This window comes from Hyperoodon ampullatus (genome assembly GCF_949752795.1).
Source record: "Hyperoodon ampullatus genome assembly, chromosome: 15".
Taxonomy (NCBI): Eukaryota; Metazoa; Chordata; class Mammalia; order Artiodactyla; family Ziphiidae; genus Hyperoodon; species Hyperoodon ampullatus.
The window spans coordinates 37,971,508-37,994,830 of NC_136928.1; the positions used below are offsets into that span (position 1 = coordinate 37,971,508).

The window sequence follows — 23,323 nt, forward strand, 5'->3', positions numbered from 1 at the left end:
TAGAATAAACAACCAAGAAAGATCTATAGCTGAGTTTAGACTATTTTAATTAGTTTTTAGGGTTCTGAGTTTTTTCAGGGGGATTAGATATTATGTTTTGCTTAATATTAGAAATGCATATTTTAGGTTTTTATTTCAATATTCTAGGAAAACAATAAAACGCAGAATAATTATTTCTATTATGAAAACCATTTCAGAATAGAGAACAAGGGACTTTCCTGGTGGCACAGTGGTTAAGAATCCGCCTGCCACTGCAGGGGACATGGGTTCGAGCCCTGGTCCGGGAAGATCCCACATGCCACGGAGCAACTAAGCCCGTGCGCCACAACTACTGAGCCTGCTCTCTAGAGCCCGCTAGCCACAACTATTGAGCCACGTGACACAACTACTAAAGCCCACGCGCCTAGAGCCCGTGCTCCGCAACAAGAGAAGACACCACAATGAGAAACCTGCGCACCGCAACGAAGAGTAGCCCCCACTCACCACAACTAGAGAAAGCCTGTACACAGCAACAAAAGACCCAACACAGCCAACAAAAAAAAAAAAAAAAAAAAAACCCATCCTAGTAGGGCTTCCCTGGTGGCACAGTGGTTGAGAATCCATCTGCCAATTCAGGGGACATGGGTTCGATCCCTGGTCATGGAAGATCCCACATGCCGCGGAGCAACTAAGCCCGTGAGCCACAACTACTGAGCCTGCATGCCTCAAATACTGAAGTCCATGCGCCTAGAGCCTGTGTTCCGCAATAAGAAGCCCACGCACTGCAACGAAGAGTAGCCCCCGCTCGCCGCAACTAGAGAAAGCCCGCGTGCAGCAATGAAGACCCAACACAGCCAAAATTAAAAAAAAAAAAAAAAAAAAAGAATAGAGAACAAGGCCTACTCTAACCATTCTGCTTAAATTTATAACCCATCCCCCTAACTACAGGTTCCTGGCTCCTTACACTGCTGCTTTTTTCCCTTAGCACTTTTAGTTGTCTAATAAATTATATACCTGTTTAGTGAAGTTGATTGTTAACTGTTGATCTCTCTCCACTAGAATATACCTTATTCAAAGGGAGGAATTTCTGTCTGTTCTGTTCACTGACTTATCCTAAGCACCTAAAACAACCTAGGACCATAAGGATTACATAAGGTAAAAATCTGTCAAAGGAATGAATGCATAAGTAGTTAAGTTGGGTAACCTACTGTATACAGGTAGAAAACACATTACCTGAAGGTACTTAGCTGTGAAGATAGATATCTAATGTAACAGTAATACAAATACATTGTTTAGGTGCCAAAGTGAAATATAAATAAGTTCCATCAGAGACTCTGTCCACAATAAGCATGAAATTCATCTGCTTCAATTAAATGACCTAATAGTTGTCACAAAGCTTTCCATGATCAATTGCTGCGTGAATGGTATAATTAAGAGGATATGATTTCAGTTCTTCAGAGAGAACTGAAAAGGCTTTCAGGGCATTTCAGGTAAGGAAAGCAATTTGAATATTTTTGGTAGACAAGTACAAACAAGGCATGTTCATTCATTTGTTCATTTATTCTGTCAACAAATTTTAATTAAGCCTCTTCCATGTATCTGACACTGGTCTAGGTGCCAGAGATACACAGAAGAGAGTCCCTACCTTTCAGAGTCTCACGATTTAGTGAGGGAGAAACATGTAAATAAATTTATAGCAAACCATATTAGAATATGTACAGCACTTTGGGAAAGCAGAATACTTTGCTCTGAGAAGGTCACAGATAGCTTGAAAGAAGTGTCCCTTAAACTTGAGGGATGAGCAGAAAGAATTCACCATGTAGATTAAGGCATTTCATGCTAGGAACTGCACGTATAAGAACATAGTAGCGGGCTTCCCTGGTGGCGCAGTGGTTGAGAGTCCGCCTGCCGATGCAGGGGACACGGGTTCGTGCCCCGGTCTGGGAGGATCCCACATGCCGCGGAGCGGCTGGGCCCGTGAGCCATGGCCACTGAGCCTGTGCTCCGGAGCCTGTGCTCCGCAAGGGGAGAGGCCACAACAGTGAGAGGCCCGCCTACCGCAAAAAAAAAAAAAAAAAAAAAAAGAACATAGTAGCAAGAAAAAATATGGCTCTTCTAACATGACAAGTAATTCAGAATGGCCAAAAGTTCAGATGGCATGTGTGCACTCAGTGCTAGGGGAAGGACAGACAGGAAATTGAGGCAGAGGATGACAGGTAGAAATGACGCTGGAATGGAAAACAAGGATCAGATTATGAAGGGCTTTAAATGCCATGCTTGAGAAACTGAATCTAGCAAGTATATCAGAGTTTCTCAAAGTGTGGTCCATGGATCACTTGTATTAGAATCATCTAGGGCAGAGATTTTCAAATTGTAGTTTGAGACCCAATGGTCATAAAATTAATTTAGTGGGTTCATTAAGCATTGTCTTAAAAAAAAAGAAAAAGAAATGGAATTGAATAGAATAGAAAGCACACGGCATGTACTAAGAGTTTAGGACCCATTGGTCATAAAATTAATTTACTGGGTTGGACATGCATTTTCTTTAAAAAAAAATCAAATGGAAAGGAATGGATTAGAGAGTATACTGCATGTAGTAAGAATATTGTTTTTATCTATGTGTGTACGTGTGCATGTGTATGTATTGAGTAGAGAAATAAAATCTATTTCCTACTGTGAGTTGCAGTTAAGAAACATGGATCTAGAGGCTTCTTAAAATGCAGAGCCCAAGGCCCCACATCAGACCTATCAAATTCGGGAAAATGTGGCCTGGATTCTACATTTTTAGCAAGTACTAAGGGATTCCTATGCACATTCAAATTGAGAGTCACTGGTGAAGATGACGTGGAGTCACTGAAGGATAATAAGCAGAGTTCTGAACTGATTCATATTGGTTTCAGAAGAATCTTTTTGGATGTAGAGTGTATAAACTGCTTGGAGGGTGATCTAGAATAGAGGCAGGAACACAAGTTTAGAGGCTATCAATAACGGTCCAGGCTGAAAACTGATGTAAGCTTACATTCCTACAATGGTAGTGAGAAGAACAGAGACGACTGAGAGATGGTCAGGGTAGATGAACAAAACAGTTTTTCTGGAATAGAGAATGGTTCATGAAGAGGAGCAGTGGACAAGAAGGTAGGAAAGATATGTTGGAGCTACATGTGGAAGATTTCCAATTTAGGGCCATTTCGTTTTTAAACTATTTAAGGAGCCATTGCAACTTTTTAATCACAATAATATGCTAAAGCACTGTTCTAAGATTATTCTAAGGGGGGGGCGGGGAGTTAATACAACAGTTAATACAACAAGCATAGTTGAGATAAAGCAATGTGCCTGAGAGCCAGGCTACCTGTTTTCAAATCCAAGCTCCACCAGGTATTATTTCCTTAGGATAATTTTCAAAAGTGGAAAATTTCTGTGTCAAGAGTATGCTCATTTAAAATTTTGATTTATTGCTAAAGTAAAAGGCCAACTTTTAAATTAAAGTGGTCATCAAGTCTAGGCATAGTATGAAACAGGGATAATGCAGTATAAAACAAGGAGATTATAAATAATAGCTACCACTTATTAAGTATTATTTGTATGTCAAGGAGTAAGTGTTAAGTACTTTATGTACACTATTTTATTTAATCATTACAACACTGCTTTACAGAAGAGATAACCAAAGCTTTGGTTACTTAACTTTTCCAAGTCACGTAGCATGTACAAGTGGCAGTGCTGGAATTCAAATCCAGATCTCCTGACTCCAGTGGAAAGGGCATTAAAAAGGAAAATGCAGGAGTCAAAAGGCAGATGGGCCATCTGTGGAAGTTTGGGGGGTTTTCTGATTTTTGTTTTTACCAATCCAGAACAAGGCATGATATTAATAACACATACTCATACAGCACTTAGAATAGTTCCTAGTACATAATAAGTGCTTTACATATTTTACTTCATTTAATTCTTATAACAACCTATGAAGTACGTACTATTATTATCTCCACTTGATAAATAAGGAAATGAAGGCATAGAAAATATTTAAGGAAAAAAAATCACACAAGAGGGACTTCCCTGGTGGCCCAGTGGTTAAGAATCCACCTGCCAATGCAGGGGACAGAGGTTTGAGCCCTGGTCCGGGAAGATCCCACATGCCGCAGAGCAACTAAGTAACTAAGACCATGCACCACAACTACTGAGCCTGCATGCCACTACTACTGAAGCCCGCGTGCCTAGAGCCCATGCTCCACAACGAGAGAAGCCACCACAATGAGAAGCCCACACACCGCAACTAGAGAAAGCCCGCACGCAGCAACGAAGACCCAACACAGCCAAAAATAAATAAATAAATAAATAAATAAATTTATTTAAAAAAAAAAATCACACGAGTTCAAAGTCTATATTCAATGGAGTTTTTTTAGTAAATTGAAAATAACTTAAATGTTTATTAATAGATGACTAGATGAACAAATTAAAGCCTACCCAAACCACAGAATACTGTTAAAAAGTAAACTAGATTTATAAGTACTAATATGGAAAGATGTTTAAGATATATTCCTGAGTGAAAAGTATGAAGCAGTAGATTAGGAAGTGTAACATGACTCCATTTGTATAAAAAATACATGTGTGTGTATATATATACATGACACATGTATAAAGAAAATTCTAGAAAAATTTACATCAAATTTAACAGTAGTCTCTTACAGTGAGTAATACTGAAGAGAAAGAAGGGGACTTTTGCTTTTTGCGTTATACTAAATAGTATGAAAAATAAAGACCTAGAGAAAAGAGATGCAGACCTTATAATTCATAAAAACACTACTTGTCTATGAGCATATTCTTTAAATTATCATCATATCCCTGAAATTATTTTTAAACATCCACAAAAAACACAAACTAACAATATAAGTATATCTTAAATATGACAAAGAAATCTATTCTCTGAAAATCTTATAGTTGTTCAATACCTGAATTATGCATATTTAAGTGGCTGCAGATGACTTTACAATGGAGACCACTGTAGTGTAGGATGTCAGCTTGGTAGTCATTTTTCTATTCAAGAAATATAGCCCTCACCTATCCTGTAGCAATTGTGGCACCATTACCAGGTGCTACACCAGACAGTGCCATCCCCAACAAAATCCACTAAACAGTAAATATCTAGCCGTACACACAAATATACTATGAAAATATTTTGTATAGCCTCTACTATTTCTATACTACTTCCACATTGGGATTAATTTAAGTTTCACTGTTGAATATGCCTTTGAGTTAAATGCACTCCAATACCTTATAACCACAGTGCCTATTCAATATTCAGAGAGGGGAGTATATATTGTCTACTGGAGTGGCAAAAGGAAGGCCACATTCCAAAAGAATCAGAATATTTTTGAGAGGGTTTTCTTATGGAAAACAATGACACTCTTCACTGATAGTAGAAAGCCTTGTGTGAATAAGATTTTTTTTTTCAACATTGAAGCACTTTAAATATACTTCAATCCTCATTTACAGGTATAAGGCAAGTATATAAGTTAACATAGAACTTAAGACAGCTTTTAAAGCACAGGTTGAAGATACAAGTAGAAATCATTTATCACAATAAGTCAATATCCAAATAATAGAAATAATTAAATCAGACATACTTACCATTGAAAGGATTGATTCCTGCCCTTATTCTTGAAATAATAGCTTCTTTTACTTCTTTTTTTTTTACACATCGAATACCCAAATTTTGAAAACTAGAAGGAAAACAAAGAACTTTCAAATTTCCTTATAGCTGAATACAAGGACACATAAATGAGGTTTTATTAAAGAATACTGCAAAAATCAAGCATATATCCAGCACGGAAAGGTCATCATAATGTCAGATGGAGATATTAAAAGCATGAAGTACATTTCCAATTGCTATGATAAAGATGTGAGGATAAAAAAATGGGGCTATATTTCTAAGAGAACTGTTAAAAGAAAAGCAGCGTATACTTTACCACTTTTACATACAGTATTTTATGGTTAGATCTTACTAATATTCCTGCATCAAATATACCAAAGTAGACAAAGATTAAGAGGAAAGCAACACCAAAAAGCTAAAATTCACCTCCCAAACGAATTCATAATCAAATCAATAAAATCTGTACATTTGATAATGTAAAGCAAAAGTTGTAAAAAGATGTCCACAGGCTGACACCTACAGGTATAGTTTTGCTGAGCTCATAAAAGTGTTGACTACATTTTAAAAAAATGTGCATAGACTACCAACATTTAAAAACCAGGTAACTGCATATAAACATTCTGGATTTCTGGCTTCTCTTGAACATTTTAAAGGTCTGGCAACAGTAGATTGGCACAGAAACATCTGGCTGGAGCTAAGCACCTGCAGCCCCATTTATACAGGGCTCTGCAGTTTGCTACAGTGCCTGCTAATCCTCTTACACCTCAGCCTCTCCACTCCATGGACATCTGGTTTTTGACTTCAAATGACTTCACTGCCAGCAGCAGTGAAATATGTTTTGTGCCTTATCATATGAAGTTATAATAATCATTCATCATAAGAAAGCATCAAACTACATATTTTTTCATTAGAAAGATATTTAATACTAACAATAATATTTAACAAAAGTTTCAAAATGTCATTTATGGAAAATTTCTCAACTGCTACAAATATTACTAATTTGCATATGTGTAGTACAGATGATGGTGGGGGGAACTCCCCTACCACCACCAGTCATACTTGTTCCCACATGGAAAAACCATGACATCATTAAAGTTGGGTGGGTGTGAATAAGGAAGCAAAACTTGGTTATACTAACATTACTATTTGTTCAAACTTGAAATGGCCCTTTGCACCAGGAGGTCACTTGCCTTGTTTGCCCCCTCCATGCGCTGTTGTCTTATTGTTCATGCTCTTCACATTCACCACACCTGTGATTTTGTTAGCACCTAAAATATCTTTAACATTTCCTTCTTCTGCCTCCAATAATTAAAAAGTAAACCTTGAACTTGTAATCCTTTCTTGAAACCCTGAAATCATGATTGTCTTCCTCAAAAGTATTCCACTTCTCTGAAAGATTCTTAGGTTGGTTCTCACTTTTTCTTTGACAAAAGATTTTAAAGAACTCTTTGTTTTTATATATTTATACACTACTTGACAGTTTCATCTGAATAATCATATTTGACTCCTATTCACACACTGAAATTCTGACATGAGGAAACCAAGGATCGCAGAGATTATCTGGATCAATTACTCATTCATTCATAGTCATTCAATAAGTTCTGGGGTTCCTACTACGTACCAAAAACTCTGGTAAGTAATGGGAGTATACAAGCCCTCCTCTCATGGAGCTTACAGTCTAGAGCAGGGGTTGGCAAACTATAGCCCATGGACTAAATCTGGCCCACCACCTGTTCTTGTAAATAAAGTTTTACTCGAACAAACTTATTTGTTGGCATATTATCTACAGGTACTTTCATGCCACAACAGCAGAGTTGATCAGGTACAGCAGAGACCACAGGGCCTGCAAAGCCTAAAATATTTACTATCTGGTCCTTTACAGAAAAAGTTTGCTGAAACTTTTTTTCTAGTGAAACAGATATGAAGTAATCACACACCAAGATGCTAAACTGAAATCATGACAAGTTTTATAAAGGAGATACACATTATGTCACGAGAACCTATGATGGGAGAGAGTTGATCAATTAGTATGTTGGTGATGGAGTCATGGAGAGAAGTGGATAGATTCAAGACCTATTTAGGAGGTACCTGTTAGTGAATTCAACATGTGCACCTCTGTGAGGAGGTGTCAAGGATGACACCTATGTTTGGGGCTTTTATAGCAACTAGTAAAACAGGGTACACTGGAAGACAAATTTTGAGAGGAAAGAGGTATATATGATCAGGGTAAGATCATGGTTTAGGGCATATTCTATTTGAGGTGCTTTTGAGCTATTTAAGAGAATATGTCAAAAAGGCAATCACCCTTATTACCATTCCCTACTGAAAGAAACCAGGGATCCTTAGAAAAAACTGAAGATTTCAAGGCTTGGGCAAGAAAAGTACAAGTAAGTCTTGAACACTTCTTTGTGTCAGAAAGTAAAGAAGTGCTCGAAGAAAGATGGGGACATGTCAAAAGGACACAGGAAACAGTCTGAAGGGGCTTGCATTGGTCAAGACTGGGTCAATTTGAAAGTCAAAATAATAATGCTAGTAATGGACTAGCATTCAATTATAATACACTGAATAAAAGAACCCATGAGTCTATAGTGGTATTTTTTCAACTGAGGTAGGGGAAGATGGAAAAGTTTTTCTTTACAATAGAATGCCAATTAATATCACCAATGGGAAAAAACTAATATCGCGTCTCCTAAAACATTATTTTGAGAACAATGCAGCATCACCTCTGTAGATTTCTCATCCAAAATATTTCATGTTAACATGAAATTATTATTCATGGTAACATGGACATAATCATGAGCAACCATTCAGACTAATCCACATTGAACAACATTCTTCAAAACAACCTAAACTCTTCAAAAATGTTAATGTCATGAAAGACCAACAAAGACCAAGAAACTGTTCTAAATTAAAGGAGACTAAATAAGCATGACACCTAAAAATAATGTATGATCCTTAACAGGATCTTGGAGTGAGGGGAAAGGTAGGACAGCCCTAACAGGCATTATTGGGCATCACTGGACATAATAAAGGTAGTCCAAAAATTTAACTGCCTGTAACTAGGACTGAGAAAGAACAGCCAGAGAATTAAGAAGTAAAACAGGAAAGTTTGTTCTTACTAAATCAGAAATCAAGGAATAATAATGTTCCAATAAAGGAGTAATCTACAATGTAAAATGCTATTGGGAGGTCAAATAATGTAAACAGGAAATACTTCTTGCCAAGTTTGTATAACTAGATAGTTTATGTTTTGTGTTGTTACTGAAAGAGGAATATTTTAAAAGTATACTTTCTAAATGGTTACTGCTAGTATTTAAGGAGGCTACTAATCTTTTCCTGTTGCAATTGGTTTCATTTTTCCTCAAAGGCAACACATGTTCGTTACAAAAAATGAATTATAAAATAAACACCAGTTAAAAGAACATAAAACCCCACAATTCTTCCCACCCAGAGACAACTACTATCAATACCTTAGTGTTTATACTACTATGTATATGTACACATTTACTTTTGAAAAAATTATTTATCACGTACACCTGAAACTAAAACAACATTGTTAATCAACGATACTCCAATATAAAATGAAAATTAAAAAAATTATTTATCACACATTGTTTTAAAGCCCTATTTTATTTATCTAAATATTGGGAATATCATTCTATACAAAGACATATTTGCAAGGTTATTTTTAAGGCTACATAGGAGTACACTGCATGGATATACCAGTTTATTTAACTAATCCCCCTTTGTTTATTATCTGGATTGCTTCTAACTTTTTGCCATCACAAACAAAGCTTCAATGAACATCATTATAGCTAAGTTTCTGAACATGCTTAATTAGAAATTATTTCCTCAGGATAAATTCCTAGAAATAGAATTGCTAGTTCAAGAGACATTCATATTTTTCAGGCTTTTGCTATGTAGTTGTTAAAGTGCCTACCAGAAAGATTATATTTATTTACACTCTCACCAATAGGATGAATGGATCCATCCAGCAGCCTCAAACACAAAGTATTACATACTTTTTAAAAATTTTAGAACTGTTGTTGTATGTTAATTTTATAACTGCCCTTTTCAGATAATAATTCCAGTTTTCCAGTTGATTTTCTCACATCTGGCAATTTTTAAGTTAATTATCAATGAAAAGAGAGTAAAAATTTATCAAAGAAAATCTTTCATAAGTTGCTCAAACTAAGAAAGAAAATCGCAGCATAAAATAAGTTTGTTTACTTTTAGTTACAATAAAGAAGTATTCCTGCTACCATCATGGACTGTGTCTACTAATAAAGAATGAAAGGGTAGTTCCAATGCAAATGATAAGAAAATGTAAATGTATACTATAGTAAATAGAAGTACAGTGAGGAATTAGTTTATTCTGCTAAAAAATAACAGAGGTACATGGATAGGAATCAAGAGCATTCATTCTATGCTTATCCTATTCCTAAAAATGTCTGTGACTGTGTACTTACAACAAAGGTCTGCGTTCTTGTCCAAATTCTGCTTCATAGTAGCCATCTCTGCAGTCTTTTCCTACTAAATCATGAGGATGAGGTTTATATGGGTCATTCTTTGTTACTAATGTAATTCTCACTTTTCCTTTTCCATAGTAGTTCATAATCTGAAAAGGGGGGAAATAAAATATATGATCCACAAATACGTCTCATTAAGAACTGATCTACAAAATGAGAGTTCAATTTATATAACACAGTTAGCACTGGATAAATAGAGTCCAATTGACTGGCAACTGCAGTTTGGATGAAACTTTACAGAGAATACCAGTAGAGAAGAATTTTACCTCTCAGTTCCTTGGCATATTATTTTGTGCCCTAATTCAATTGGTCATATCATCTGATTTTTGCTTACTTTCCTTTGAAAACAAGTAAAATTACACCAAAATATTATCACAGAGCATGAGGAAATTCTAAGATGTTGAGTCACTGAATGCCATGCTCTTATATTCATTGTCATACCATAAACATCCCTTCAAAGTATATATTTAGGGCTTCCCTGGTGGCACAGTGGCTAAGAATCCGCCTGACAATGCAGGGGACATGGGTTGGAGCCCTGGTCCGGGAAGATCCCACATGCCACGGAGCAACTAAGCCCGTGCGCCACAACTACTGAGCCTATGCTCTACAGCCCGCAAGATACAACTACTGAGCCCGCATGCTGCAACTACTGAAGCCGGTGCACCTAGAGCCTGTGCTCCACAAGAGAAGCCACGGCAATAAGACGCCCACGCACTGCAACGAAGATAGCCCCCACTCGGCGCAACTAGAGAAAGCCCACACGCAGCAACAAAGACCCAACACAGCCAAAAAACAAAAAAGTATATATTTAAGCCATAATGGAAATGATAGCACACAAATATGATCATTTTACTTAATACATTACATTTCATTTTACAAAAATATTTGTTAATCAGTAAGCATACTGCAAGTGTTCACTGTATGAGAGGCAATAAATCAAGTTGAGTTTTGCAAAATTAAGTTTTCACACAGAACACTGAGAAAGAAGAGTTAAACATGGGAGAGGAAGGAAGCATGTGGGGATGAGCTAATGTTTAGGTTGGAAGCTAGCAAATTTGCAAGCACAAATGGCAAGGCAGTTAAGTAAGAATAGGTGGTTTCACAGGTAAAAGGGCTTTAAAATCCATAATTTTGAATTTAAACTTAATTTGAACAGTAATCAGAAAGTATTTATTGCTTTTCTGAATAAAAGAGAAGGTAACAACTTAAATGTGTAAGGTTGGGAATTCCCTGGCGGTCCAGTGGTTAGGATTCCGTGCTTCCATTGCAGGAGCACAGGTTCGATCCCTGGTCGGGGAACTAAGATCCTGCAAGCCATGTGGTGCAGCCCAAAAAAAAAGAAAAAGAAAAAAAAAGCATAAGGTAGGCTAATGTAGAACTCAAGCTGCAAAGTTGTTTAGAACATACTGGAATGGTAAGGATATAGATCTTAGAAATATTAAAGAGAATGTATAGAATAAGCTGAATTATGGAGAAGAGTTAAAATTCGCTCTTAAAGGAATAGAAGATTACTGTTTTCTTATTTACCTTTTCTTAGCACCTCTCCCATTTTAACATTATATAAAAAGACTTAGATCTAACTCAAATCCATATTGCTAACAAAAAACATGTGATAGAAGATTGGAATTTGTAATTCAATATGTAATTTTGCCATTGGCTTGTTATATAACTTAGCATTTCCTTTAAGTTCAATAAACTCTGTAAATAATCTAGTTATAAAATAGTGAATTCAGATCTGCTGATGAAACACTGAATAACACTTTTCAAAAATCCACTCTGCCATTAAGGTTTTAAATTGGCATTTAAAGAATTTTAAAAAAAATCATTAAAAACTGAAGGAAATGTATATAAATATAAAATACAAATATAGTATAGTTTATAATTATAGTATATTACCAAAGTCAAACTGCTTTCAAAATTTATGCTAATATGAAAAAACTATATTTAAAAAGTGACAATATTTCAAATCAGTCAAGGCAACCCAGAGTATCAGGGATAGGCAATAAAGGTAAGGGGGAAAAAAGACAAAAATGTTCTCTTTTTACCCAGACCCTAGATTAACCAAGTGACTGCAGGAAGAATTCTAATTTAATTCCCAAATGCATGTTTTCAATCTACAGAACAATTCTGATCACCTCTGGAAGGAGAGAATGCTTTTTCCTCATTAGCTTTTTGTTCCATGAAAGGGATCATCATCCAAAAGCTGCCAATGTATACTAAGCACTGGGAATCACTCTACTTAGATTAACACACAATGTATAACTATCCACAGGGATGAAGAATCCATGCTGTACTTAAGAAATGTCCCTAGAATTCTATGCAGTATAGATCAATTAAAAAGAAAAAAAAAGGAAGAAAAGCTGGTGGAGATCACTGTGAAGAAGCTGGGTCTTTAACATAGTTGCTGTAGCTAAAATATGAAGCAACTAAGAGACAGACACACACAGGAGAATGGTCTATTACCTGGATAGATGGGTACGTTCGGTTGTTGTCTGTGCTGTGCTCCCCTGGAATGCTGCCTGCTGATCGCCCTTCACATTTGTATCTAAAACGCATTCCCCTCTGCCTGGGTTGTTCAATTATCCCTATACATGGGTTATAACCACCTGAAAATTTTAAAAGGGGGGAGGGTGAGATTACAATAGAAATGATAATGGATTTTGACCATTTTGTTTTTTATAAAACAGTAGACTAAAAAATTTTCCCTCTCAATATTAAATAACAAGGTTGAAATGTAATTATCAAAGATTGGGTGGTAAAGACACTCTTCTCTCTCATTCAAATTGAGCTCCCGTACAGTGTAAACACAAGTCATTCAAATCATATTTACTGGTTAGCACTTTATTGTTTAATATCTATAACTAATGCCAGAGTGAAGTTCTGTGATAACCACTTCAGAGATACCCACTTACATGAGACCAAGCAGAAGGGTTTTCCCCCAAAATTCTCCCAAAAGGGTCAAGAAGATAGTCTTCAGAAGTACAATATTATATTCCAAAAGTGACTTTGCTTGATTTTACATTAGACTTAACAGTGGACTAGAAGACTGTTCATTGAAAATGAAAATGTATTTAAATCCTTGCAGAAGGAAATGTTAAGTTTTTTATATCTACATTGGAATCTTAAAGGACTTATACATAGTACAGCAAAACAAGTTCCAGAAGGGACTTTACGCTCAAAAGAATTTTCAGTCAGTCCCACCTAAAGTATAAGACACAACAGAGGAAAAGAAAATAATTATTTACTTTCTATAACAAATGTAATTCAAAATATATACCTTTAGAATCAATACTGATACACAGAACAACATGGATGAATCTCAAAATAAATATGCTGAGTGAAAGAAGCCAGATCAAAAGTGCACATACTGTTATGGTTCCATTTATATAAAACTCTAGAATATGTAAACTAATCTATAATGATAGAAAGCAGATCACTGGTTGCCTAAGCATAGGGGTGTGAAGTGGATGGGGAACTTTGGGGAATGACAGACATGTTAATTACTGATGATGATCTGGTGATGATCTCAAAATTGTATAAATATGTCAAAAGTTATAAAATTGCATACTTTAAACATGTGCAATTTATTGTACATTAGTTATATGTCAATAAAGCTGTCTAAACCATATGCACTTTTGCCCCCTCTTATTATCCAAATCATGGAAATGACAGTTTAATAAAGACACTCAAGTGTGCTTACAAGTAGGGTACTTAGCAACATATCTTTATTTCAGGGGTATAAAGATGTCTTCCACTAAAAAAAAACCCGAAGTCAAAAACCAAAACCCCCAAAAAAACCCTCCCTCAATCACTTTAGTGATTTCTAAATTCCCACAATTAAGATATCCATTTATTTGACAAAAAGGCTTATCCTCTGTTATGATGCAAGCAAATCTTCAGAAAGGGTAACACAGTGGGTATTATCAGTGCAGTATGGGGAAGAGGCCTTTTGAGTACTACTCAGCCACATCTTAACATTGAAGACCCTGGAAATATCATATCTCTTAAGTTTCCTACTCTATAAAATGGAGATAATGACAATAGCACCTACCACATAGGGTTGTTGTATTAGAGATAACGTGTTAGGTTCTTACCAAGTGTCAGGCATATAACAAATATTCAGTAAATGGTCTATTATTATTTTGAATGCTTTCTTGAAAACAATGATTTATAGTGATACCATGACAGTATATATACAACTGCTTCTTTCAAGGATCTTACAGAATAGTGAGGCAAACAACACAAATTATTAGACTATAGAGGAAGGAACAAAATTTTGTTTATGCTAACAAAATTCTACATAAAATTGTAATAAGAGCAAAAGAGTCAGGAAAGCCTAACTTTGTCAAAGGAAAAAAAGAAGTACTGAAGCAAAAGGGTGGGGAGGGGGAAGGGAGAAACGCAGGCATTCTAGAGAAAGGGAAGAGTGTGTCCAAAGGTGGAGGCACAGAAAAAAAAGAGCTAAAGAATCACAATACAGCCCCAATGGAAATGAAGTACACTTCCACCCTCAGAAAGAGAACCAAAGCCAGAGTACATTTGGAGATTTGAGTGACAGGGAATCAATGAAAGGTTTTATGCAGGGGAAATCACATGATCTGATTGACATTTTAGAGTAAGAATTCTGGTGGCAGTGAACAGATTAAAAAGAAAAGAGAAAGCAAGGTGATCAGTTTAGAGGCTGTTACAGTAATGTGGGCAATGATGAGAGTATTTCTGAAACTTGGTAGTGATAATAGGAATGAAGGATTATTTAAAAGATAAAATTGACAGTACTTGGTGACTGAATGAACATTAGGGTTAAGAGAAAGTAAAGAATCATTGATGGCTCCATATTTTCTACTTTGTGTTGTTACTAAGTAAAGCATTACTGGTATCTTTAATTTTATTCTGTTTGGCTTAGACTCCTTGTGCTTGAATTTACTACCTATTTGTTTATTCAAAAGACAAAGAGCCAGGGAAAACTGACTTTAACCTAATCAAGTTAATAATACTTATTTCAATTTTACTGAAAAATGTAACGCATACAGATGAGTATTTCAATTTTGCATCCTTGGGAGGGATAAACTGGGAGATTGGGATTGACATATACACACTACTATATATGAAATAGATAACAAATAAGAACCTACTCTATAGGACTTCTCTGGTGGTCCAGTGGTTAAGAATCCGCCTGCCAATGCAGGGGACACAGGTTCGATCCCTGGTCTGGGAAGATCCCACATGCTGCAGGGCAACTACTGAGCCTGTGCTCTAGAGCCTGTGTGTCGCAACTACTGAGCCCATGCGTCACAACTACTGAAGCCCGCGCCCTCTGGGGCCCATGTGCCGCAACTACTGAGCCCGCGTGCTGCAACTACTGAAGCCCTCAGGCCTAGAGCCCATGTTCTGCAACAAGAGAAGCCACTGCAATGAGAAGCCCGTGCACTGCAAGAAGAGTAGCCCCCGCTCGCCGCAACTAGAGAAAGCCCGTGCGCAGCAACAAAGACCCAGCGCAGCCACAAAAAAAGAACCTACTGTATAGCACAGGGAACTCTACTCAATACTCTGTAATGACTTATATGAGAAAAGAATCTAAAAAAGAGTGGATATATATTTGTATATATATGTGTATATATATATATATATATATGATTCACTTTGCTGTACAAGAGAAACTAACACAACATTGTAAGTGAATTATACTCTAATAAAAAAAAGACCAAAAATTTCACAACCTTATATATCCTTGTAGGAGTATTTAAAAGAAAGTACATTTTCCTCTGAAAACGAAGTTCAAAATACTCAACAGTATTTTTTAAGTAATATCTTAAATCATCTTTGTGGTTGAACTAAAGGTCCAATAAATCCCTGCCCACTGCTTATTTAAAGGTGTCTTAGTGGGAAGTTGATATAGAATGACATCACTAATGGTAAGTGGCTAACTTCTGAGGGAGGAGTGTGAATAAAAGTGCTAGGCTTAAAGTGAGCACTCAAATATTTCATTGGTTATACAACACCTCCTTAAACTAGAAAGTGTGTTTAAGAAAAAAGTCTGTAGACAAGAGAACAGAAAAGCAGTTGTTGAAAGATTAAATAAAACATTTTTTAAAGATTTTTAAATTCTAAAAATGACAAATATTAGTTATCATATAATATCAAGTACTTAAAAAAAACCTTGAACTCTATTCTTTCTATTGTAGAAGCTCTTTATTGGTAAAAAGTCTAACAACCAGAGTTTACTGTAATATTCTCCATTCCCCCAGCTGGAAATAATCTTCCCCTCCTCTAAACTATCACAGCGTTTTGTTTATGGCAATTATTGCAAATAACTGTAAGTTAGGGAAGACTCACTGTTTTATTTCTTCTTGAAAAAAAGCTACTTGTTTTATTTCTTCAAACAACTTGTTTTATTTCTTCAAGCTACCTAAAGGCAGGAATTGTGTCCTACTCATCAGTGCCTTGCACAGATATTCAGTAAATATCTGTGGAATGAATGACTGAAAATTTAAAGATCTTTTTGTTTGTCTACATTATGCAAACATTGAAAGACTATATTAATAATTATTCAGATTTTCCTTATTAGGTTGTACTACTAAGGAAAAAAACAGTGCTTTGTGAGTACTAAAATCGCTACACCTTCATACTCAGCATACCTATTCATATTCTAATTTCTTTACCTCTATTTATAAATTTTAAAAAACTTCCCAGCTATAAATCATTTATAATATCATGCATCAGTACAGTGTATCAGTTACTTCCTTCCTCAGTACCCTGTTCTGAAGTGCCATCCTTCCTGAAGATAAAAAGTGGTGAAATGCAATCATCTATGGAGTGGAAGTTGGTAAAACATAAATCAGGGAACTGTAGAGAAAATGAGTACTCTTAACTAAGATTATCTCAAATCACTACAGTTTTGAAAATCATAGAAATGTCTTCAAAAGTTGGTTCTAAACAAGCTGATTACTGTACTTTTCTTTAACCAATATTATGCACAGCTGGGATTGACCCCTAAATTTTTAACAGTATTGTAAAATGCTCATACAGACCAGAATAACATTTGAAATATAGCCAAAATGTTTGCAAGATATATTTATGTTTTTATTTGCACTTAGGCAAGAAAGAGTGCTATTTGAGTTTTTAAGATTAAAAAAAGAAAGTACATTGGAAAAGAAAGAAAAAAAAAGAACGTACATTGAAATAAAAGATAAAAGTGGATGATCAACTGTCAGCTAGCAATGGGAACCAGCATCAATTGCACAGTGAAAAAATGTTAATTATAGTAATTAAAACACTGTTTTAAGGCACTTTAATATACATTTCCCATTTGATCCTCTTAACTTCAGTCTCATAAAAACAGGACAGGAATTATTATCCCATTTTACAGTTGATAAAACTAAAGTTCAAAATTATGTAAAGTTATAAGAAAAAGAAATTATGAATGACATTAGCAAATATGACAGCTGGGATCCCAGGGGGGTCAAATTCAGAGAACAAGCAGCATAAAAGCAGCTGTGGATAAAGTCACAATAACTGATATAGCAAATAAGCTAAATGCAGCTCAGTTTAAGAAGATAATGCATCTTGGCACAGGCAAGTGAGTATTTAGATGCAATGAAATTCCTGGAACAAAGTTCATATTGGGGCTATATATCAGAATCACCTAGGTAGCTTTTTCAAAAAACATACATGTCCTGACCCCACCTGAGATCTGCTGAATAGAGATAGAAATCCATCTAAAGCCCAGACTTGTTTCTGAGAAAAACTTCCCAAGCAATTTGAACACACTCCTGATTAAGAACCATTGCCCTAAAACATAAAGAAGTGGAAACAACAACACACATATCTGGAGAAGCAACCCCAAAATTCACGCACAAGGATGAGCCAGGTGATGGACAGGCTAGGTGGAGGAATTCTGACTACCTGTAACCCTCTCCCACTCTAAAAAGCTTACCCAAATGCAAGCAAGAGAAAAAAAGCACTATTACAGAGATAGCCTTCAACTGCACTGATATTTAAAATAAATCTTTTACAAAATTAATATTTTAACTACCATCAGTAACACTTCTTACAAGACAGCATGCCAATGTGTGAACACCACAATTTTGAATAACTGACTAGAGACTGAATCTCATTCACTGAAGTACAGGATAACAGATTGCCTGAGACCCAAAGGAGCAAATGGAGCTACCAATATATACTTTTCTAAATATCACCTCTACTCACTTTGGAGAAAAAGAAAAGACCTGTTCTTCTTTCCTCAAACCGAAATGAATTATGTTGATGACCTTCTTTACCTTAAGACACAGGTGAGTTTTTCCATTTCTTCCCAATTACAATAAAAATTTAGAGTTACCACTTCCTACACAGAATTGTATCCAATTAACAAAAGGGCAAGGAAAACTCAAGCCTATTCCCATAAAGACAGAAAAAGACTAACGCAGAAGGTGCAAAAGAAATCAAAGGAAGGATAAGTTATATCAATCAAATTAGCAAAAGGACACGTGGTTTATTTACTAAGCAATTTTTTATTTACTTTCTTCTTCAGAATGCTTACTATCATTTAAGTGGACAAAGGAGACTGCCTCCAAACATCACTGTCAACTTCTACTCCCCTAGTTTAAATATACACAAAACCACTTCAAATTATTTAAAAGTAAATGGGCATGCTTACATATTCTTGAAAGATATATTTTCTATCTAGCATCTGGTCTATTTTTATGAAACCTTAAGGTTTTGTAAAATTCTAGAATCATCAGGATACTTAAACAGTATTAAGTGCCAAGTGTTTCTAGGAGCTCCTGTTTCCTAGAGGTCTGAGTCCCAAAACAGCTCCAGTACAGAAGAAAACTAACATTTATGGGCATGCATTACCTCATTTGCTCCTATTAAGACTCTGCAGTAGTTATACCCATTTTCAAATCACAGAGTGGCAGAATTGGAATAAAAACCAACCCAGGTCCATCATGAACTAAAATCCAGGTTTATTCCAATATATCAGGCTGACTCTCTCATCTGGGCTTTAAGAATCCAAGTAAGGGAATTTGCAGATGAGTATTTGACTGATGTATGCACCACAAGGCAAATAAAATATGTAAAAAATTTTGGCAAAGAGATTTTACTGCTAGAGATTCCACTGCCGTTGGGGTGCAGGGTGGAAGAATAACTCCTGAAAAAAAATTTTAACTTCCAGGGTGAAAAAAGTAGAGAAACTAAATTAAAAACAGATGGCAGGGCCAAATCATCTGTCTGGATTAAGACTGTCAGATTTAAAAATAAAAATTATAGGATGCCCATTTAAATATGAATTAAACAAGTAATTTTTTACTATAAGTATATCCCATGCAATTATTTGGGTCATGTGCCTACAAACACAATCATTTGCAGAAAACACAGATGAAAGAAAGATGGAATGAAAGGAAATTCTGAGTCCCTCAAATTATATTTGAGAAAGATACTACACACACCCCAGATGTTCCCAATTATGACTCATCATGATTCCTCCCTAGTCATTTCACTTGCTCATTCCCTTCACTCTATGTCTATCATATATCATCTTAATTCTTTTATACTACTGTTATCTCTACATTTTCATGTGTTGCACTTCTGAAGCAGCCTTCATGTTTATGTGTTCAGTCTTCTATTAAAAAAAATAAATCACTGTCTTTACGTATCAATTCCAGCTCCAGTTTTTCATTAAAGATTAAATTGTGTCGTGCTACACTAATTTTTCCCCCTTACTCAAGAGAAACAGTTCTCTTGCAATTTACACTACAAAGTTGGTAAGTAGTGCAATAACAAACACAATTTCTTTGTGTACTTCCTATTATGTGATGTAGCAGAACTATACTAAAGAAAACTGTGAATATGCTATACATAAAATAGATAAGCAACAAGGATTTACTGTACAGCACAGGGAATTACACCCAGTATTTTGTAATAACCCATAATGGAATATAATCTGCAAAAAAACCCGAATCACTATGCTGTACATGTGAAACTAAACAATACTGTAAATCAATTATACTCCAATTTAAAAAATAATAATTTTTAAAACTGTAAATAAAAATAAATTACCTAAATTTTAAAACATATTTTACCAAAGACAGTACTATTTATTAGTAAACAGAGCTATGCACACACAGGAACATTTGCACTTTCTACTGGAACAATGAGAAGCTTTAAATTCAGACAAAAAAAGAGCTAATTTTTTTTTTTTTTTTTTTTTTTTTTTTTTGCGGTGCACGGGTCTCTCACTGTTGTGGCCTCTCCCGTTGCGGAGCACAGGCTTCGGACGCGCAGGCTCAGCGTCCATGGCTCACGGGCCCAGCCGCTCCGCGGCATGTGGGATCTTCACGGACCGGGGCACGAACCCGTGTCCCTCCCCTGCATCGGCAGGCAGACTCTCAACCACTGCGCCACCAGGGAAACCCAAAAGAGCTAATTTTATTTACATTAAACAGGATACAATCATAAATATACAAGAGTAATGACTGTCTATGCATACCTTGGATAGGACTGAGAACATTTTTCTTAATGTCTGTCCTCATTAATTGTGTCAAGAGACTGGAACCAAGGTGTAATTTTTTTTAAAAAAAAGCAATAAAGACAGCTTAATAGAACTTGAGCTGTGAAATCCTAAATAATATAATTTAATTGAACAAAATTTAGAATCATACATAAAGTCCCAGTTATTCATGGTACTTATATAATTTTATTTATGAAATAATGATCTGTTACTTTCACATTATACAGATCATATATTCAACTACAGACACCTATTTACATATTACATCCGGTGAGAAATGGTCTTAAATGCTTGGTAATCAATAAAAATACTTTTTGAGGTTTTATACAACTTTACTACAAACAGACACTAAACTAGACAATGATAAACTAATTAAGCAAAAGTTTTTTTGTCGTTGTTGTTACTCTTTCGGTTAAATTACTGTTTCAAAACAGGATGGGAGTTTATAATTTTGTGAATCTTTTTGTCTAAGGTCTTTACTGAGTGATTAAGGAAACCCACTTTTCCTCAGCAGTTTTCAGACAACTGAATTACAACCTAAATAACTTGTTATATTTTAAACAGTCCCATTTTAATGCAACTCCAGAAAACAGGAAAAAAAAGAAAATTACCCTACAACTTTCCATTCCTTTAAATTTTTTCCCCTTCAATTTAGGAAATCAGTCCTCACAATAGGACAAAATACAGTGTCATTAAACAAGTTTAAATTGTATCACATTTTTAAATGATGTGGGTCTTAGAATACTCTATATAAATGGCTAATTCTTTTCTTTCTCTTTTGAAAGAATTAGGAGTATTACATTCATGCCATATATCAACAAAGTTTGGTTAAATTACCAGAAGGCTAATTTTTTTTTTCTTATAATGCTGGCCCTTCTTTAACTTTCATACAAAATCTTTCTGATAATCAATAAATTAACCAAGTGTTTCAAGTCACTTTGCACTTTTAATCTATAGACGGTTTGAATTTATGAATTTACAAGATTATCTGAAAGTTCAGGGTCACTTAAGTGGCTAAAGAGAAAGTTGAAATATGTTAAACTACATTTGTATTCTCACATGAAAACCACAGACAAACTGAAATCAAATGTCATGTGAACCACCCCAATTTCCTTCTCAGCCTACAGCACTAGCTATGGCTTTGTTCTGCTCAACCCTTTAAAAAAAAGTCCTTTATGCTTTCTACTTCCTCTTCTCTGCTAGTCATCAGCCTTCTACTGAGGGTCACTGAACCAGGTAGTTGGGAGGATGCGGGTCAAGCATAAACAAGCCTCCGTCTGTAGCCTCCTAGCACAGGGTTAATCCACACTTTTAGGCCCCCCAGCCTCTGCTCACGCTGCTCCCTCTGCCGGGAAAGTGCCCCCATAAACCTTGCCAGATTTCTGTAAAGGTCCCACTCGAATGCAGTCTACCTGATTTACTTCCCTTAGATTACAGGCAGACCTAAACCATGGCTGGATGTGAGGCTCCCTCCCTCACCCTTTAAGCAGTTTCTTGGTAAACTGGTTTCCCCCAAAGCAAGAGATCCACGCATTTATTGACTAAAAATAAGTATTCACATAAGTGATAGAAAATTGTTTTCATTCTAACTCATATTTTAAAGCACGGGAATTCTAAAAATCCTCTTTTCCCCTTCTTTCCAACAAAGGAAAAAACAAAACTCGACTTCTGTTCCATAAATTAGAAAGTACGCACTTTACAGTAAAAATGTTTCACTTTGTTGAAGCAACATTTTCACGTAAGACCTGTTAAAATACCACTGGTGATTTTTAAAGCCGCACCGCATTTTGTCCAACTGTCAGCACGACAGCGATCACCTCTTGGCAACTGATGAAATTAAACTAAAAAAAGATAGACCTCTCCTGAGGTCGGAAGGTTCCTCGTTCCTGTTCTAAAACGTAAAACCACCATTTCAATTTAAATCAATTTTTAAATACGGGAAATCTTCGTCCTCCTTTATTTAGATTCTTATTACTTCCCTAATCCAAAAACCAAGTCTTTGCAAACTCTAAGGCTCCGGCTATTATAATGGCATCAAATTACAGAGCGTGACTTTGATTTCGCACGCAAACCCTGAACCAGTTTACTTTTTTAAAAGGTTGACAGTTTGCCAGAGGCGATTTTAAAGGCAGAAGGAGTCACAACCAAAATTGAGCGCCCGAAACCCTGAGCTGCAAGACCCTCGGACGCGCTCCGCCCCCGCCCCCGCCGTCAGGGCCAGGCTCCCGCCCGGCCCTCGGTAGCCCGCGCCGAGAACACTCACCCGAGGCCATGGCTCAGCTCACCGCGCCGCCCCGCTCCGACCGTCCGGACCCGAGGCCGCTGCAGTCAATCAGCCCGTCAGTCAGTCAGACGGCCAAGGGACCTCTGCCGGCGGGATCCCCAGTCCCCCTGACCACCCCCGGGCCTCCTCTTCCTCCTTCCCGCCCTCCTCTGGGTTTGCGGCTCACACCTTCCCACCCGCTTAATTCTCGCGCTCCGGTCAACCGGCGTTGCCCGTCCAGGCTGCAGGAGCCAGGAGGCGGAGCGCTGATACAGCTGAGGGTAGGTCGGCCCGAGAGGCGAACAGCCCGGCGGGACGGGGACTTCCCGCGTCTGACGTAAGGTCCTCACCGCCTCTTCCCCCGGGCTGGGGCGGGGGCGGAGCGTCTTGCGACCGGCGCG

At 36.5% G+C, this 23,323-nt stretch overlaps 1 protein-coding gene across 1 annotated transcript in view; it reads right to left on the reverse strand.

The window, feature by feature from the left end:
* The window catches only part of REL (REL proto-oncogene, NF-kB subunit), a gene marked incomplete at its 3' end in the record, with an annotated part of 36,407 nt that extends 13,325 nt beyond the window's left edge, over positions 1–23,082 (reverse strand). Inside the window, exons 1-4 of the mRNA XM_079720922.1 lie at positions 22,923–23,082; positions 12,616–12,758; positions 10,093–10,241; positions 5,602–5,693 (exon numbers count right to left, since the gene is read on the reverse strand). Of these exons, the coding sequence (XP_079577048.1) occupies positions 5,602–5,693; positions 10,093–10,241; positions 12,616–12,758; positions 22,923–22,932 (394 nt within the window). The 5' untranslated portion in view covers positions 22,933–23,082. The remainder of the gene's footprint in view (positions 1–5,601; positions 5,694–10,092; positions 10,242–12,615; positions 12,759–22,922) is intronic.
* Positions 23,083–23,323: the final 241 nt, after the last annotated feature.